The sequence below is a fragment of the Cervus elaphus genome, chromosome 25 (assembly GCF_910594005.1).
Source record: "Cervus elaphus chromosome 25, mCerEla1.1, whole genome shotgun sequence".
In the NCBI taxonomy this organism is placed as follows: domain Eukaryota; kingdom Metazoa; phylum Chordata; class Mammalia; order Artiodactyla; family Cervidae; genus Cervus; species Cervus elaphus.
Genome location: NC_057839.1, coordinates 19,881,577 through 19,901,939, shown reverse-complemented (window position 1 = coordinate 19,901,939; position 20,363 = coordinate 19,881,577). Strand labels below are relative to the sequence as shown.

The window sequence follows — 20,363 nt, the reverse complement described above, 5'->3', positions numbered from 1 at the left end:
TATTTGAATATGATATTTTTCAATACAAGGGAAGAAGGATGGAACGATAAAATCAAAGAAGTTACATAAAATGCTGTGGACGGTGACTGCAGCCATGAAATTAAAAGACACTCCTTGGAAGAAAAGCTATGACAAACCTGTGCTGTGCTGTGCTTAGGCGCTCAGTCATGTCCGATTCTTTGTGACCCATGGACTGTAGCCCACCATGCTCCTCTGTCCATGAGGATTCTCCAGGCAAGAATACTGGAGTGGGTTGCCATGCCCTCCTCCAGGGGACCTTCCCAACCCAAGACAGCGTATTGAAAAGCAGAGACGTCACTTTGCCGATAGAGGTCCATATAGTCAAAGCTGTAGTTTTTCCACTAGGCATGTACGGATGTGAGAGTTGGACTGTACAGAAAGCTGAGTGCCGAAGAATTGGTGCTTAAACTGTGATGCTGGAGAAGACTCTTGAGAGTCCCTTGAATAGCAAAGAGATCAAACCAGTCAATCCTAAAGGGAATCAGTCCTGAGTATTCACTGAAAGGGCTGACACTGAAGCTGGAGCGCCAATACTTTGGCCATGTGATGCAAAGAGCCAACTTGGAAAAGACTGTGATGTTGGGAAAGCTTGAGGACAGTTGGAGAAGGAGGTGACAGAAGATGAGATGGTTGGATGGCATCACCAACTCAATGGACGTGACTTCGAGCAAATTCAGGATGATAGTGAAGGACAGGGAAGTCTGGCATGCTGCAGTCCATGGGGTTGCAAAGAGTCAGACACGACTTAGCGACTGAACAACAACATAAAATGCTATAATCTTAAATTGGATTTGGCAAATTATTGGTATGTGCTTCTCAGGAAGAGAAATACAGATTTCCTAATTCGTGTAAGCCAGACCTAGAAGCAGTGTCAGCCCAGTGGCAATAAGCACCTCAGAACCTAGATTAAATGCTGTGGCCTGTGAACACCGTGTCTGCTGCTGGTTGACTCCAGAGCTCAGGTGGGAGGGACACAAGATAAACCAGGAAGAGAAGATGGGATTCTGCCTAAAGAATGCAAGAGTCAACTTGAAGGAGCTCCCACTGACTAGTAAGGGTACAGTTTGAGCATGGAAACTAAAATAAGTGGATTAAAACACATCGCACATGTTAAAATCTCTGAGGACATAATGATTCTGCCCCCCACCCCCCAAGAGGAGTAAGTTATGATTTAAATTCTCGTAATATCTGTAAATTATCTTTTAATAAAACTACCTGTTGTTTATTATTGTAGTTGTCTTTAGTATTATTTCCTCTTGGAGATGTTTGGCCGTCTAGGTATACATGCATTTTGCTTAAAATATGCAAAGTTGTTTATTACCACTGAAACCACTAGATGCGTTTTTCAGAAATCTTGTTTAGAAGTGAAAGATAAAAAAAAAAAAAAGAAGTGAAAGATAGGATTTTGATCATCATGCAAGAACCTTCTTTTTTCACTTTGTTAATAGTTATAATTTGAACTCTATGATTTTTCAGTCACAGCTGCAATAACTTCCTTGAAAAGTGGACCCTATAGAGTGTCATGAGTGTGAAAATAATATAAGACCATTCCCATATGGATTTTCCCACAGGAAAAATTATCTCAGGTTCACCGTGTCTAAAACAAAGCCTCACTATTATTAATGGCATCACAATTGTACCCATTGACCATATGTGAAAATGAGTATTTCCAGACTTCTTCACCTTTGATCAGCTGTTCAAATTCTTTTCTATATCTGATCAGTTATACTTTCTGAATTTTCTCTTAATTCTGATCCACAGTACTTGCATTTTCCTGTATAATTCTTCAGAAAGGGTCTCATAGTTTCTATGGTTCCTAACTTTTTTGATTACAGACTCCTCCATTTTAGTTCTGAAATAAGTGAATCCTTTACACAACAGTAACTTTACCTCTGTATATAAGGAAAATGCCTAATGGCAGAGAGCTGGATTGTACTGAACAGTACATTTCAATGAATTTATATATTAAAAGTCTTAATCTTTAGCATGTGGTTACCTTTCTGCACAAGCTTCTATAATGTTTGGAGCTAATAAATTTTTTGGTGTAATTTTTTAAGTGCACTAAATTGTCTGCAGCTTCTCCGTTCCACATATTCAGACGGATTGACCCATAGGGGTTTTATTAATGTACTTCAGTTTTCTTGAAGAAGTCTCTTTCAGAGTCATGCTAGTTCCCCCTCCTTGTTTCCCCTCCCCAAGCTTATAGCTTCTTTTTATTGTTCTTAGTGTTCTGAAATTTTACAATGATGTGCCTTGATGTAGGTTTATTTCAATTAATAGTACCAGGCACTGCTGGGCCCTTTTACTCTGAAACGTCTCTCTTTTAGACCCTTTAAAGAAAATACGTTATCTTCTCCTGGGGTGGGGGAAGGTTAGTTGCCCAAATATGCAGACTTGGGAATATCTGGCAATTTTTTCTTAAGTAGACTTCAAGCCAGTCTTATTTTTAGCTTTTCCTTTACCCTCCTTTCCAGAGATTTATGGTTCTGCTAATTCCTGTGCTTTTTGATGAGAAGAGGTAGTTCAGTTCACTTCAGCTCAGTCGCTCAGTCGTGTCTGGCTCTTTGCAACCCCATGGACTGCAGCACTGTAGGCTTCCCTGTCCATCACCAACTCCTGGAACTTGCTCAAACTCATGTCCATTGATTCGGTGATGCCATCCAACCATCTCATCCTGTCATCCCCTTTTCCTCCTGCCTTCAATCTTTCCCAGCATCAGGGTCTTTTCTAGTGAGTCAGTTCTTTGCATCAAGTGGCCAAAATATTGAAGCTTCAGCTTTAGCATCAGTCCTTCCAATGAATATTCAGGACTGATTTCCTTTAGGATGGACTGGTTTGATCCTTTTGCAGTCCAAGGGACTCTCAAGAATCTTTTCCAACATGCAGTTCAAAAGCATCAATTCCTCGGCGCTCAGCTTTCTTTATAGTCCAACTCTCACATCCCCAACGGTCTTCCCTGGTGGCTCAGAGGATAAAGTATCTGCCTGCGATATGGGAGATGCAGGTTCGATCCTTGGGTCGGGAAGATTCCTTAGAGAAGGAAATGGCAACTCACTCCAGTATTCTTGCCTGGAGAATCTCATGGATGGAGGGGCCTGGTAGGCTACAGTCCACGTGGTCTCAAGGCGTTGGACACGACTGAGTGACTTCACTTTCCTTTTCCTTTTCTCACATCCATACATGACTACTGGAAAAACCATAGCTTTGACTAGATGGACCTTTGTTGGCAAAGTAATGTCTCTGCTTTTTAATGTGCTCTCTAGGTTTGTTGTAGCTTTTCTTCCAAGGAGCAAGCTTTTTTTTTTTTTTAAATTTCACGGCTGCACTCACCATCTGCAGAGATTTTGGAGCCCAAGAAAATAAAGTCTGTCACTGTTTCCATTGTTTCCCCATCTATTTGCCATCAAGTGATGGGATGGGATGCCATGATCTTCGTTTTTTGAATGTTGAGTTTTAAGCCAGCTTTTTCACTCTCCTCAAGAGGCTCCTTAGTTCCTCTTCACTTTCTGCCACAAGTGTGGTGTCATCTGCATGTCTTAGGTTATTGATATTTCTTCTGGCAATCTTGATTCCAGCTTCAGCTTCATCCAGCCCAGCATTTCGCATGATGTACTCTGCATGTAAGTTAAATAAGCAGGGTGACAATATACAGCCTCGATGTACTCCTTTCCCAATTGAGAACCAGTCTGTTGTTCCATGTCCATTTGTAACTGTTGCTTCTTGACCTGCATACAGGTTTCTCAGGAGTCAGGTAAGGTGGTCTGGTATTCCCATCTCTTGAAGAATTTGTAGGGAGAAGATAAATTTGATACACATTGAGTTGCTCTTGGCTTTCTGTATTACAGTTTTAGGTTTCAGCTTTCTCTCATCTGATAAGTCACTTCTTGAATTTCTTTTTTGTACCTTCCAGTATTCATCTCTCATTCCTTTTGTCTTCTTAAAATTATTCACCCTCCCTTTAAAATCTTCTTACTCTAATTTTAGTGGAGTTTTAGGAAGTTAAAGTGGGTCCAACAGTCAGCAGATGGCCTTACTTTCCATTCATAGATAAAATTTCTAGTGACATCTACCTCTGAGTAGCTTATTTACACCTTCCCCCTGCTCTTTATTCTGAGTCTAATTTTTTTGACAAACCTTACTGAAGTCAGATTTAATTATGTTCTGAGTCTTATCATTTCCTGTGGCTTTTAATCATAAACTGTGATATCTTTTTTTTTTTCCTGTATCTCTTAGTAGATAGCATAGTGTTTGGCCCACAGTAAAAGGTTTTGTATTTTTAAACTTTGTTTTGGACATTCCTTTTGTCTCATGGACAAAAAAAGAATCTTGTCGTTCATTGTACTGTTTGCTTACCTTGAGAATGTTTTTTTTTTTTTTTCCCACAATCTCTACTTTTATTGCCTAATTAGATTTTATTTCCATCTGGACAGCTTACTTTTTATTGGTGCGTGACGATATGATTTGTTTTTTGTTTTTCCTTCTGAACCTGGATGAAAAGAAAACTCAGTTCTGGGAGGGAATGTCAGATAAGGGTACAGAATATGGTGAAATGGTGCTCGGTATCCTCAAAAAAATTAGCAAAATCAATCCTAGAAGATCCCTTATTTGCCCTCTTGCTAGTTAATAAATAGACTGCTGGGGAAAGGGAGGAATAGATTCAAGGGCAAAGAAGGGTCCAGATGGGATGAGGAAAGCAGGGACAGGTGTGTCTACCCCACTCTCTCCTGCTCTCACTTACACCTATCCTCTAAATAAAGTAGTAGTAGACTTTACTGCTACTGCTAAGTCACTTCAGTCGTGTCCGACTCTGTGCGACCCCATCCCTGGGATTCTCCAGGCAAGAACACTGGAGTGGGTTGCCATTTCCTTCTCCAGTGCATAAAAGTGAAAAGTAAAAGTGAAGTCGCTCAGTCATGTCTGACTCTTCGAGACCCCATGGACTGCAGCCTACCAGGCTCCTCCATCCATGGGATTTTCCAGGCAAGAGTACTGGAGTGGGGTGCCATTGCCTTCTCCGAGAATGTTTTGAAATGCTCAAGGTGTATTTGGTTGTCACTGTATTGGGGGCATGCAATTGGAACGTAATAAGCAGAGATCAGAGATGCTTAAAACCCTTTGATAGGTGGAATAGTCCTGCACAGTAAACCCTTGTCCCACTGGGAATGCCGGTATTCGGTCCTGCGAACCATTGCCGGAAGCTCTTCAGGGAAGCCTGCCTCTGCTTTGAGATTGGTGCTTGTCCGCAACCCTCTCAGATGGTGTCTGTGTTCATTCTCACCCCTCAAGCAGTGGGACTAGAAGTATGGGCGTTTCTTCTTGGTCCTCACTGCTGCTTTCTGACCACTGCCTTCCTCACTCCCTGCACCCCGACCCCTGCCCACCAAAACAAAAATCCCAGCCCAGTTTGAATTTCATGCTGTGTTTGTTTTAGAAGGAACCCATCTCACTCATATAAAAGTACTTTATGTTTCAAATTTTCACATGTTACAGTCAGTGTGCATGGTTAATAATCTGTATGATTATATTATAAATACAATAAGATTATTTCTCATTTAATAAATATGCAGTTTATATGCATTCGTTTCCATCCAGTTGACTGATAAATTAAAAGGGCAGGCTTCAGGGCACCCAAAGCCGGTGCTCTGTGATAAGCTGGAGGGACAGGGTGGGGATGGAGGTGAGAGGGGGGTTCAGAATGGAGGGGCCATGTTTACCTATGGCCAATTTATACTGATGTATGGCAAAGACCATCACAATATTGTAAAGTAATTTTCCTCCAATTAAAATAAGTAAATAAAAATTTTAAATGTAGGCTTAGTTTTGTATAGTGAGTATAGTTGACTAATTTTGCTTTTCACTATTAGAATACTTTTGAAATGCCTTTTGTCTCTGTAAGGCCATAAATATTAAACAGATACCAAGCATTAAGCAAGCATCATTAAACATTTTCTAAGGGTTGTTTGTTTAAAATGCAAAGATAAGAAGTACATTGACATCATGAAACTTGTGTTATCAGAATGTGATTAATTATAATTCTATGTGAAATATATAGCTGTGTCTAAATGTTATATCCTTAAAATTGAATTGTAATTTTTAATGGACTATCTTATAGAAGTGTGTCTAGTGTCAGGATAATGAATATTTCATGTGTTTGTATGTATGTGTATTTAATATATTATTTTCTTTACCTATGTTTTGTGTAAAGCATTGACTTGCATTACTAAGCATTACCATTGTGTCATTTGGTTTTTAGGTTGTGGAAAATGCCCTTAAAGTGAACCCAGTATTAGGCCCACAAATGTTTCAACCAATTCTACCCTGTATTTTCAGAGGTATTATAGAGGGGGAGGTAAGATTTTTCTTAAGCTTCTAATGTTAATACTAGATTCTAGGCTTATTTTCCTTATTCTTTGGAAAATTACTTCTTATTCATTGTTAGATATGAAAAGGACTTACTGTTTGATTATTTTGAAGTAAATTACCTCAATTTCAGGGTAGTTATACAGCTTTGTTATTTCTCTCTCTACATTGGAGAGTATGAATTTCCTTTGCTATCTCATGTCTTTCACTCATATGCATGTGTATTCATACACACACATGTTAAGCATAGCAATGGGAAAAATAGTGCTAGTTTTGTTACATACAGAATATGCTGGTTTTCTTCTAAGTTAAGCTCTTTAATAGACTCTAAATATGTATGTTAGGAGCTTTTAAAGTAATATAAATGTGTAAGTGTGCCATTGATAAATATTCTTTCTTTGTTCCTCTCTTTATTATATATATACATATATAAACCATATAAATATGTACATAATACATATATATTACCTTGTGTGACATATATATTTAGTAAGTTAGTTAGAACTCAACAATATTGGCAGTGAACATTCTAAAGAAGCAGTATAAAGAAGAATATTACTTCATATCCCTGTTGATTGTTACTTTGTCAATGATTGTTTATGATTGTTTATACTTGTACCATAACACAATTTTAAATGTGCTGTGTTTTAATTGCACAGAGGTATCCTGTAGTAATGTCAACATATCTCGGAGTTATGGGTCGAGTCCTGCTACAAAACACTAGTTTTTTTTCTTCACTTCTTAATGAAATGGCACATAAATTTAATCAAGAGGTAAGAATCTATGTACTTATATTGAAGAAAATCTTTATCAAAATGAAGTTTGGAAAAAATTGGTGAGATAATGAGTCTATTAAAAAAACCTTGAAGTACTTAAACTTTATTTATTGCCTGAATCAAATTATTATGTTCAAGAATACAAAATGAAGTTGTACGTAGTTGAATCATTCATGGAATTACTTTCAACAAGTATGGTCTTGAAATAAGTATTTTTGTTATTTTAAATCTTTAATAACCTATGCTATACGATAATTTGTGAAAAAGAAGAAAGAGGAATCTGTGAGTGGCAATTGAAACTTTAGTTTTTTTCTTTCTCAAAATAGACAGTGTTATTCTACTTAACTAGGATTGAATTTTGATTTGTTTGTGGTTGTAGTTTTTGTTAACTCATACATAAAATGAAACAGGAATACTTTACATACAATCATGTCCTACCTTTGTTTCATTTCTTTAATGAACTTGTTTTTAATGTCATGCAGTGTTTCTGTCATCATTACTGTAGGAAATGACCTTTTCAGCAGTAGTTTATTAAAAACATACTAAGCTGAAACCAGTCACCTGAGTAAGTTTGGAATAGGTTCTTCAAAGAGTTGGTTACTTGAGATATGGTTTTTATGTCTTGAATGATTCATCTGTTAAGGTTTATAAAATGTAGAAGGTAGAATTTACCTGACTGGTATCTCTAGAATGGAGGGGCAATTTGTGAAAAATTTAGGTTTGTGGCTGAAACAGATATTACCATCTCCACTTTTAATGAAAATCCAGAGTAAGGAAGTGCAAATTGTAGAATGTATGTTAGTTTTTACAGAATTAGACTAACCTAATTAGAGAACCTAGACTTCATTTTGATGAATAGACAGGAGAGAGTTTTCATTATGTTAAAAGTTTAAAGAGTGTATTCAGTTGAGTTCAGCGAAATCTGTTGAGTGATCTTAGTAATAATATATTTATAAATTTTATGTATTATTTTAAGTCCTCACAACAGCCCAATGAGGTAATGATATTTCTATATCTATCTCACACCTGACACAGTTGAGACTTGGAGAGATTCAGTGACTTGGTCAAGTTTGCAAAGCTAGTAAGTGATGGAATTGATATGCACACCCCAGTAACCTCACTTCATCTCAGTGACCACATTCTGCTGCCTCCTGTACATCCTGAAATAGGCACTTCTCCACTGTATACTGGAGACACTTGGTTTGACAAGCTTGCTTTTTAAAGGGAGAGAGTACTTAACAGGCCATTTTGTAATGTTATTATATTATATGTCCTATGTTAGAATTATGTCCAGCGTGCTGTGGGAAGTGAAAAATTCCTGTTACATTTTTTCGCCAGTTTTTTTTTTCCTTGTGATAAGATACACATAGCATAAAATACCATTTTACCTATTTTCAAGTATGCAGGTCAATGGTATTAAACATAATAATGTACAATCTTCACCACTATCCATCTCCTTAACTCTTTCAGACTTCTAAAACTTGAACCTCTGTACTCATTACACAATAACTTCTCATTACCCTCTCCCTGTAGCCCCTGGAAACACCATGCTACTTTTTATGTCTGTGATTTTTGACTACTCTAAATACCTCGTATAAGTGGAATCATGCAATATTTGTCTTTTTGTGACTAACATATCACTTAAGCATAATATTCTGAATGTTTATGGTGTGTGCATGCTTAGTCGTGTCTGACTCTTTGCGACTCCATGGACTGTAGCCCGCTAGGCTCCTCTGTCCATGGGATTCTCCAGGCAGGAATACTGGAGTAGGTTGCCATTTCCTTCTCCAAGGATCTGAATGTTCATAGTATTGTAGAATATGTCAGAATTTCCTTTCTTTTTAAGACTGAATAATATTCCATGGGGTGTGTGTGTGGGGGGGATGTGTGTGGGGGGGTGTGGGTGTATGTGTGTGTGTGAGTGTGGGGGTGTGTGTGTATGTCCATGGTGTGTGTGTATGTGTGTGTGGGGGGGGTGTGGGGGTGGGTGTGTGGGTGTGTGAGTGTGTGTGTGTGTGTGTGTCGGTGTGTGTGTGTGTGTGTGTACAATGTTACTATAAGATAATGGCTGTACTTCCCTGTGCTATACAGTATGTCCTTGTTGTTTATCTATGACCCATTTTGAGTTGAATTTTGTATATGGTATGAGGTAAGGATCCAACTTCATTATTTTGCATATGGTTATTCACTTTTTACAGTGCCATTTATTGTGAAGATTGTTCTTTCCTCATTGAATGATCTTGGCACTCTTGTCAAAAATCATTCAATCATTTATGCAAGGGTTTATTTCTGGGCTCTCTATTCTATTCCATCAGTCTATATGTCTACTTTTGTATGATTATCACATAATTTTGATTACTAAAACTTTGTAATGTATGTTGAAATTCAAAAGTGTGAGTCCTGTGGCTTTTTTCATCCTTTTGGAGATGATTTTGTCTATTCAGGATCCTTTGAGATTCTCAGTGAACTTTAGGATGACTTTTTCTATTTCTGCAAAGAAAAAATATCATTGAGATATTGATAGAGGTTGCACTGAAACTGTAGATTGCTTTGAGGAGTAGTTGTTTAGTCACTCAGTCATATCCGACTATTCTCGACCCAAGGGACTGCAGCACTCCAGGCTTCCCTGTCCTTTACTGTCTCCTGGAGTTTGATCAAACTTGTGTCCTTTGAGTCAGCGATGCCATCCAACCATCTTGTCCTCTGATGCCGCCTTCTCCTCCTACCTTCAATCTTTCCCAGCATCAGAGTCTTTTCCAGTGAGTTGGCTCTTTGCATCAGGTGGCCAGTGTATTTGAGCTTCAAGTTCAGCATGAGTCCTTTCAGTGAATATTCAGGACTGATTTCCTTTAGGATTGACTGGTTTGATCTCCTTGCAGTCCAAGGAACTCTCAAGAGTCTTCCCCAACACCACAGTTCAAAAGCATCAATTCTTCAGTGCTCAGCATGCTTTATGATCCAACTCTCGCATCCATACATGACTACTGGGAAAACCATAGCTTTGACTAGACAGACCTTTGTTGACAAAGTAATGTCTCTGCTTTTTAATATGTTGTCTAGGTTTGTTGTAGCTTTTTCCTAAGGAGCAAGCATCTTTTTATTTCATGGTTGCAGTCACCATCCACAGTGATTTTGGAGCCCAAGAAAATAAAATCTGTCACTGTTTCCATTGTTTCCCCATCTATTTGCCATGAAGTGATGGGACGGGATGCCATGATCTTTGTTTTTTGAATGTCAAGTTTTAAGCCAGCTTTTTCACTCTCCTCTTTCACCTTCATCAAGAGGCTCTTTAATTCTTCTTTGCTTTCTGCCATAAGGGTGGTGTCATCTGCATATCTGAGGTTATTGATATTTCTCCCAGCAATCTTGATTCCAGCTTGAGCTTCATCCAGCCCAGCATGTCTCATGATGTACTCTGCATATAAGTTAAATAAGCAGGGTGACATTATACAGCCTCGATGCACTCCTTTCCCAATTTTGAACCAGTCCGTTGTTCCATGTCTGGCCTAACTGTTGCTTCTTGAGTTGCATATGGGTTTCTCAGGAGGCAAGTAAGGTGGTCTGGTATTCCCATCTCTTTAAGAATTTTTCACAGTTTGTTGTGATCTCCATATCAGAGGCTTTAGCTTAGTCAATGAAGCAGATATTTTTCTGGAATTCTCTTGCTTTTTCTATGATCCAGTGGATATATTGACATTTCTTAATATTGTCTTGCAATCCATGAATGTGGGCTATGTTTTTATTTATTAATGTCTTAATAAAAAATGTTTAGTATTTTTGTTATATGTCTTTCCCCTCCTTGGTTAATTCCTAAGTGTTTTATTCTTTTTACTGGTTATATAGATGGAATTGTTTTTGTACTTTCTTTTTTAGATTGTTCATTGCTCACGTATAAAAATGCAACTGACTTTTGTTTGTTGACTTTATATTTTGCTACTTTGATGAATTTATATATTCTCACAGTTTTTTTGGTGGCATCTTTGGAACTTTCTATATATAAGAACATATCATCCAAAAACATAATAATTTTGCATCTTCCTTTCCAGTTTTGATGCCTTTTATTTCTTTTGCTAGTCTAATTGTTCTGGCTAGAACTTGTAATACTGTGTTGAATAGAAGTAAAATTTGGCATCCTTGCCTTGTTCCTGGCAAAATAGAAATAATGACCTGTGGCAGGTGCTGGTGCTGCTTCAGCCTGTTGACAGAATGAAGGATTGGAGAGAGATGTTATAGGGTCAGACTTACTTCTGTCACTGTAGTAGGAGCACTGGCTTTTCATGGAACACTTCTCAATGTGAAGAAAAAATGTTTTTCGCAAAGAATTGGCCAAAAATTGTCAAAGCCATCATGTTTGAGTCAAGAGACTATGTGAATGAAAGAGAATGAAATTTTACTGTAGTTAAAATGACTACTGTTGACTGTGAGCATGGTTTTAAAGGACATCAGAATTAAATAGGACTAGGAAAAGGAGTTCCAGTAAATTCAGATAACTTTGAACAAGCAAAGACTTTGCAGAAGGGTTTGTCTCTTCTAAACATATGAAAACAGTTGTCAGTAGAGGAAACCAAGTTAATTATGAGTGATTTTATATTTTTAGGAAAGAAGTTGGGTTCGTTGTAAAAGTCACTGTTAGAACAGTGCACCTGCTTAGTCCACCTCTAAGCATTTGCTAATCAAAGTCTTTCAGAGTCGTTTTCTATCTTGAATGAAGAATACTTTTTAGACGAAAACCTAATTCAGTTTAGAGCCTAGAGTATTGAAGAATGGTACTTTTGCTGTAGGGGAATTTGCTAGAAAATGACAGTATTTGTAGGCCCCTTTTCTCTATAGACTTACTTTTTCTTCCAAAGGATAGCATCTTTCTTCTTGTAAACACATGTTGTGGAATTCAGTACGGGGGGACGGGCTTTGGGGATTATGGCTTTTCACCACTTAGCATCTTGATTTTCGTTTAGATCATCTAATTTTAATTTGTTTCTCACCTTGTCTTCTCCCTGTTCTTGATGCCTTGAGTTGGAACTTCTCAAAATTTATTTTTGCAGATACTGAATCTTTGTGCTCCTATAGGAGTGGGGATGGTGATCTGGAAGTTTCTAATTGTTCCTTATACAGATTCTCAACTAGTTTTCCTGTTTTGAGCTCTATGCCACTGTCTTCTTTGTGGCCTGATAATTGCAAGATTCTGAGAAACAAGTCTGTTTGCATTAGACTGTTATTCCCCTGTCAAGCAGTTTGTTTTCAGGCTTTTTTGTTCTACTAGTAAAGTAATGCTCAAAATTCTCCAAGCCAGGCTTTAGCAATGCGTGAACCGTGAACTTCCAGATGTTCAAGCTGGTTTTAGAAAAGGCAGAGGAACCAGAGATTAAATTGCCAACATCTGCTGGATCATCAAAAAAGCAAGAGAGTTCCAGAAAAACATCTATTTCTGCTTTATTGACTATGCCAAAGCCTTTGACTGTGTGGATCACAATAAACTGTGGAAAATTCTGAAAGAGATGGGCATACCAGACCACATAACCTGCCTCTTGAGAAACCTATATGCAGGTCAGGAAGCAACAGTTAGAACTGGACATGGACCAACAGACTGGTTCCAAATAGGAAAAGGAGTATGTCAAGGCCGTATATTGTACGGCCCTGCTTACATCAAGGCCCTGCTTATTTAACTTATATGCAGAGTACATCATGAGACACACTGGGCTGGAAGAAGCACAAGCTGAAATCAGGATTGCTGGGAGAAATATCAATAACTTCAGATATGCAAATGACACCACCCTTATGGCAGAAAGTGAAGAAGAACTCAAAAACCTCTTGATGAAGGTGAAAGAGGAGAGTGAAAAAGTTGGCTTGAAGCTCAACATTCAGAAAACTAAGATCATGGCATCCAGTCCCATCACTTCATGGGAAATAGATGGGGAAACAGTGGAAACAGTGTCAGACTTTATTTTTTTGGGCTCCAAAATCACTGCAGATGGTGATTGCAGCCATGAAATTAAAAGACGCTTACTCCTTGGAAGGAAAGTTATGACCAACCTAGATATCGTATTAAAAAGCAGAGACATTTCTTTGCCAACAAAGGTCCGTCTAGTCAAGGCTATGGTTTTTTCCGTGGTCATGTATGGATATGAGAGTTGGCCTGTGAAGAAAGCTGAGTGCTGAAGAATTGATGCTTTTGAACTGTGGTGTTGGAGAAGACTCTTGAGAGTCCCTTGAACTGCAAGGAAATCCAACCAGTCCATCCTAAAGCAGATCAGTCTTGGGTGTTCATTGGAAGGACTGATGTTGAAGCTGAAACTCCAATACTTTGACTACCCCATGTGAAGAGTCAGCTCATTGGAAAAGACCCTGATGCTGGGAGGGATTGGGGGCAGGAGGAGAAGGGGACAACAGAGGATGAGACGGCTGGATGGCATCACCAACTCGATGGACATGAGTTTGAGTAAACTCCGGGAGTTGGTGATGGACAGGGAGGCCCGGCATGCTGCAATTCACGGGGTCGCAGAGAATCGGATATGACTGAGTGACTGAACTGAACTGAACTGAACTGAACTGAAGTCACTTACTAAGCACTCTTTCATCCACTTGTCATCTTCTAAAAAGTTGTTGCCATCTTTACCAATTGTAGTTTCTTCTCTTTTATAGACCCTGTGGCGTTATTTGTTTGCTTTTTATATTTATTTACTTTTATTTTAGTTGAATTTCAGAGGTAGTGAGCAAATGTTCAATGCTAAACTAAAATTGTTTTCACAGTAACAATATGCTTCTAGGGTAAATAACTTTTTTTTAAAGATTCAGCAAGTTGTTTGTAGCTGAATAATTGGAATAGTATCTATTTATCTTTCTACAAAACTAAGACTGAACTATATACCTTGAGTATTTCTTTGTTTTCTAGAAACATTATCATCTTACTCTTTCTGGCAATACCCTTTAATTTAAACTTTGTAAATTTGGGGGGAGGAGTGAAACATTTTGATAACATACTTCAGTTCTAACATTTTGATAACATACTTCAGTTTAAGATGTTTCATCTTAAAGAGATGACTTTCTTCAAGACCTGCCTCTTAGATTATTTTCCCCTTAATCTGTTTTAAGTGTTTGACTTGAAATAGCACATATCTTTCTGATACTGCAGAGTTTGAAGGCACTTTTTTTTCCCACAAGATGAATGATGTTTCATGAAATCTTATGTAAAAATGACATTTTATTGCTTGAATAGCAGCTGCTATGAAGGTTAGATTAAGACGACAACATTTGGAGAGAGAAAAAAAGATCGCTATTTGCATAAACATTTTATTCTGTTCCTACAAGGAATATAATTATATAACATTACTTAATTCTTACAGAAAGCATAACTCATATTCTTTAAAGTTATAAAAGGGATAGAACCAGTCAGAAATAAAATTTTTTCTTTCTATAATGGGTATTTATTTAATTGTGGTATCTTTAGCATGACCTGCCAGGGTAGATTTCTGCATGTTATCAAGGTAGAGAAATCTCATCATCTTTTTATTATGCTGCTTAAGAAATACTTTAATTTTAGAAATTAATAGTTCTGTGAAATACTGCAGAATTTTTTTGCTTCATGATTCACTATAACTAGTCATCAACGTTTGTTACAATTGTCTTATTTCTGCTTTTGTTATGTCCTGTTGTTACTTTTATAATAGAGCAAATAAATGTAAGTTATAAATAGTGTTAGACCATAGAGATGTCTGTCTCTGCTGATTACATCTTCATTTCAACTACATGTTACTGTAGCTTTAGTTGTATATATTAGATTTTAGTAACTTGATACTTTCTTTTGTTTGGTTATGCTTTGTTTTTAAAATCTTGCTTACTTGATATTAATTGCAGTAAATTTGTAAAGCATCTGAGCCATTTGTTTCCAAATTAAGTGAACATTGAAGACACATGGTATAAATCATCAGTTACTAGACTGTATTGCTTCATGGTGCCCTTAATGTGTTAGTAACATTTTCACAATGCCTCTAGAGTAAATGTCTAACTGTTCTTTTGATTACATAATCCAAATAACTTAATTTGTATTCATGTCCTTATAACTTCATATCTGTTGAAAATTGTACACAAAAATATGAAGAATAACATCTTTATTTCATTCTTAAATAGCCGTAGTTACTGATTAGTGGAATATGAATGGCCATTGGGCACTACCAAGATTCTTAAACCTTAGATTCAGTTTGGACACCTCTGCTTTCATCTTCTGTTCTACCTTGCCTTTTTGATAGTACTGTGCAAAGATAGGAAGTCATCAAAAGGAATGTAATGTTAAAACGGAACTATATTGAGCTAGTAGTTCTTGCAGTAATCGACAGATGTCACTGTGTTTCTCTGAATAATTTTAAATACTTTGTGAGTTCACTGTGGCATCTTAGGACACAGCACACCATTAGGGGAGCTCAGGTATAAATGATTGTCTTGAATTAATAAGTGTTCACTTGACTGTTTATAATCATTTAAACTGTGTTGGAAAGAAATGTATTGAAGCATTTCTTGGAAAAGATGTAGAAGCACAAAAGTAGGAAAGTGTGGGAACTCAAGGTTGATTTTATGTACTAAAATCTGTGAAGTACAAATTTTGGTATTCAATGCACTTTTTAAAAGATGTGAATAGTGCACAAATGTTTATAAGCAAACCTGAGACCCACTTCCAATCTACATGATGAGTATACTTGGTTGTGTTTTATTATATAGATTCTACCTATGGCTTAGTTACAGTTCTTCAGAAAAACAGAGCCAGTTCTGTGTGTATGGAGAGAGAGACATTGAGAGAATATACACACATACAGGTACGCACACATGAGAAGTGGACATGGATATTAAAAGAATTGGCTCCTATGATTGACTGCAGGGGCTAGCAATTCCTAATTTTGTAGGGCAGGCTGAAACTAAAAACTTGGGCAGGATTTCTGTGTTACATTCTTGAGACAGGGTTTCTTCTATTTATAGGAAACCTTAGTTTTTTCTTAAGGCTTTCATCTGATTGAATGACACTATAGCACATTATCTAGGGTAATCTACTTAATGTCAGCTCATTGCAAATGTTAATCATATCTGCAAAATATTTTCATGGCAGTGTCTAGACTAGCATTTGACCAAACAAGTGGACCCTTAGCCTAGATGAGTTGAACAAGTCTATTTGGCACTCAATTGGCTCTCAAGATTAATTAGATTCCTTTTCAGATTTTGCTCATTTTTTCCCCCCAGCTCACAGCTTGCCCCACATTCTTGTATTCCAATTCTGTGGTTTGTTGGAATTGTACTTTAACCTTTTTTTATGAGCTTTTTGCCTTTAACACTACTTATAAGTAAAGAGCATTTCAAATATTTTGAGATGCCTCCTGGTCTTTTTTTCAGATGGACCAGCTTTTGGGAAATATGATTGAAATGTGGGTTGATCGCATGGACAATATTACTCAGCCTGAAAGAAGAAAACTTTCAGCTTTGGCTTTACTTTCTCTTCTGCCATCTGATAATAGGTGAGGAAATGTTTACTTAAAATTTGTTTTGTTAAAGCATCAAAATATTAACACTGTTTTGGCTGTTGGTATTGCTGTGTATTACTGGGCAGTGCTGTTTTATGCATATGTATGCTAATTTTGTTAGTTGATAACCAACCAAGTGCTGACCTGGATCTAAAAAGGTGGGAATGGTGGGCATTGCAGTTTAATTTGTTGGTGTTCATTTTACCAATTTATTTCATTTTTGTCTGAATTCCCATTTTAAAAAATAACCAGATTTTATTAGATTTAATTTTGGGTCCTTGTTTTATATAAATATATTAAATAAATAATATTTCAATGTCAGTAACACTTCATAAAGTGTATTATCCTCCTAGTAATTCAATAGTTTGTTACATAATTGTTAATTTTGGATTATCTCTATAGAAGCTTACAAGTTATTTTTTTCTCCTTATATAGATGAAGTCATTATATTATATTTTACAGACTTTATTAAAATTCTCATTTCCATAAAGCAAATACAAAATGCTTTGATTTTGGGCATTTAAAGAAGAGTAATTTTTTTTTTTTTTTTTTTTTTTGCTTTTATCCCTGTCTTTTGTTTGGCATTATATTTCTTTTTGGGGTATTTTTAATTTTACAAGTGTAAAAACAGGCCTTAAGATTTCATGTTGTATGAGAAGAATAATATATTAGATTTTTTTGTCTTAGAGAATTTTTACAAACCTGTATCCTAGTGATAAATTAGTGAAATAAGTGCAGTTAGCTTTAGAAATTCTTTTTAAAAATTTATTATTATTTCTGGTATAGCAGTTTGGATTAAGAACACAGGTAATTATTTAGTCCTCACATCATAATAATATCATATGCTATTGTATGTTATTATAAAAATAGATAATAATTTTTGAGCCCTTGCTGTTACCCAGAAACTGGGTTTACCTCTTGGTGAGTGTCCAGCCAAAAGACACAACAAGTCAAAGACTGGGAGAATGAAGGATTAAGTACTTGCAGCAAGGAAGGAGAGTAGCAGGGACCTTTCCCCATGCGGTGTCTCCATGAACAGCAACATTGGGAAGCTTTAAGCTCCCAGTCCATGCATAACTGTGAAGGGGCATGGGTAGTCCTCAGAGTCCAAGCTTTGGTTGGTTGACGTCATGAGGGTCAGTAAAGGTGAACATCATCATCTCTTAGGTTCCAGTTGATCAGGAGGTTGAATGCCTGGGAAGTTTAAATTCTGCAAAACTGCTCAGGAAAGTGCTTCATACTGTTCTTTACTGTTGAAACAGACCTGTGAGTTTTTACAGCTGGTTTGTTATGTTTGCTATTATGTTTTGCTATTGTCATGTTTGCTACTTCTCTTGCTTGATAGCAGTTTGTTCTTTTGTTCCCTTAAAATCATTATTATTAAATCCTTCTCAGTATTAAGCATTGTAACCAGGCTTAGATTACAAAATGGCATAGGCCAAAAATGGCTTCTCTTATGTCAAGAAAGCCATGCCTCATTCTGTTTCGCTAGGGACCCCCCTACCTTATATGCTTACATTACCATTTGCCTTATATTTCACTAAGTACTTTACATTTATGTCTCATTTAATTTTTAAACAGTCCTGAGTTAGAGACATAATTGTCTTGTTTTTATAGAGCAAAGAAATAACTTAAAAATGTTAAATAACTTGCTTAGGGTCTGGTAAGGGGCATATCAGAGGGCAGATTTTGACCTTGGGCAGCTTGATGCTGGAGCTTGCTCTTTTAGCTCCCAGGTGGATGTACACAAGGGCAACATTATTTCCTCTCTGTGAAACTGAGTGGCATCTTATTTTTGGAAGCCAAACTGAAGCTACCAACATTTTAACTTACTGGTCTTTCCCTTCTTTTTAGTAGAAAAACAGTGACTAGAGGTTTAACAGGCCTTTAAAGTAGAGATGTTAAAGAATCTGTTCTTTGGCAGTAGTCAATACTCGGTAAACATTTGCTCAGTAAATTAATGAATGGAAAAAAAACTAAGGTTGATAGAGCATGTTAGAGTGTTCTCTAACATAAAGTACTGAGATTAAGAGAAAACTTGACATAGGTTAAAAGATGAGAAAGATATCTAATTGTATCTAAAGCATATTTGTTTTACCCTTTTTGATACTATGGTTGACTTCAATATTTAATTTTTTTAAATTTTCAAAAATATTTTTGATATGTAAGTTGTGAAAATAGTTGACTTCTCTAAAGAAAATAAAAAAGGCTTCTGTTAAGGTTAAAGAATACTTAGACTGGGGCCTATCTCAGTGTACATAAATTAAGGGGCAAGATTTTATTAAGGCTTGAATTTCTCTTAAACATTAATTTTTTTTTAATTTAAAAATATCATGATATCAGGCTTCCTGATGGCTCAATGGTGAAGAACCCGCCTGCTAATGCAGGAGACACAGGTTCAGTCCCTGGGTCAGGAGGATCTCCTGGAGAAGAAAATGGCAACCTACTCCAGTATTCTTGCCTGGAAAATCCCATGGATAGAGGTTCCTGGCAGGCTATAATCCACGGGGTCCCAGAGAGTCGGACACTACTTAGTGGCTGAACACAGCATAGTAATCTATAATGGAAAAGAATCTGAAAAAGAATATATAATCACTTTGTTATACACCAGAAACTAACACAACATTGTAAATTAACTATACTTCAATAGAAAAAATAAATTTTAAAAATATAAAAAAGAAATTAAAAATTGTGAGGAAATAGCTTTCTGAATAGGAAAATCAGATCTTATTTTTGTTTTTAAAATGAAGTATTGAAAAGTCTGCTAAGTGGTTGTGAATTCATATCATTTTACGGGTACCTAGAAAGTCTTAAAATAATGTGGTAATAGAATTTTAAAACATTTAACTTTATACACCTTGATGGATTAGTGAGTAAAGAAGCGTTGATAGATACAGGAAATGTGTCCATTTGAAAAACAAACAAAACAACTTAATTGCTCTAAAAATTTGCCACATTATCATTGGCCCATGACATAGCTTTGGAAAATTTAGGTTCAAGTGCTTTAGTGGAAGGGAATGTTGACAGTGTCAGCAGTTTTATCATTTCCCGTTATAACCTTTCTTCTATTGGGTTGACCAAAAAGTTCCTTTGAGTTTTTCTGTATAGAAAAATTTTCAGTACTTAAAACTACATAGCTGATGGAGTTTGAGGAAAATTTTCCCTCTTTCATGTCCCCAGTGATATTTTCTGGTTAATCTCCCATATAATAGTAATTTCTTCTTCCTGTGTTTCTTTTAGGCTTTGCAGTGTAACATTTCCTTTGCCTGAAATAAGCAGATCTAGCGAATAATGTGTTGATGATGATATTTTGAATCAGGCTACGTTGGGAAATGTTATTTTCTTCTTTATTATAACGGATTTCCACATGCAAGAAATAACACTTTTCTAAAGCAGGGTTTCTCAACCACAGTACTTTTGACTGTTTGGGCCCAGATGATTGTTTGATACTGGGGCTGTGCTGTGCATTTTAGGCTTTTTAGCAGCATCTGTGGCCTTTACCCACTAGATGCTGGTAGAACCACTGATTTGAAGAATGACTGTCTGGGAAGCTATTTAAGCTATTTTTTACCATTATCCACTACCTCTGATTCAGATCTCTGGCAGACTGTAGGCTTTAGGACCACACTCAAATTCTAGTGCCACTGGTCACTAATGACCATGGCCAAATAACTTCCTGTGCCTAAGTTACCTTGTTTTGAAATGA

The 20,363-nt window shown here is 36.7% G+C and overlaps 1 protein-coding gene across 2 annotated transcripts in view; it reads left to right on the top strand.

The window, feature by feature from the left end:
- IPO11 (importin 11) overlaps positions 1-20,363 on the top strand; it is a 197,501-nt gene that overhangs the window by 121,447 nt on the left and 55,691 nt on the right. For both annotated transcript variants that reach the window (XM_043887205.1, XM_043887206.1), the window contains exons 25-27: positions 6,275-6,370; positions 7,041-7,154; positions 16,530-16,651. In XM_043887205.1, the coding sequence (XP_043743140.1) occupies positions 6,275-6,370; positions 7,041-7,154; positions 16,530-16,651 (332 nt within the window). The remainder of the gene's footprint in view (positions 1-6,274; positions 6,371-7,040; positions 7,155-16,529; positions 16,652-20,363) is intronic.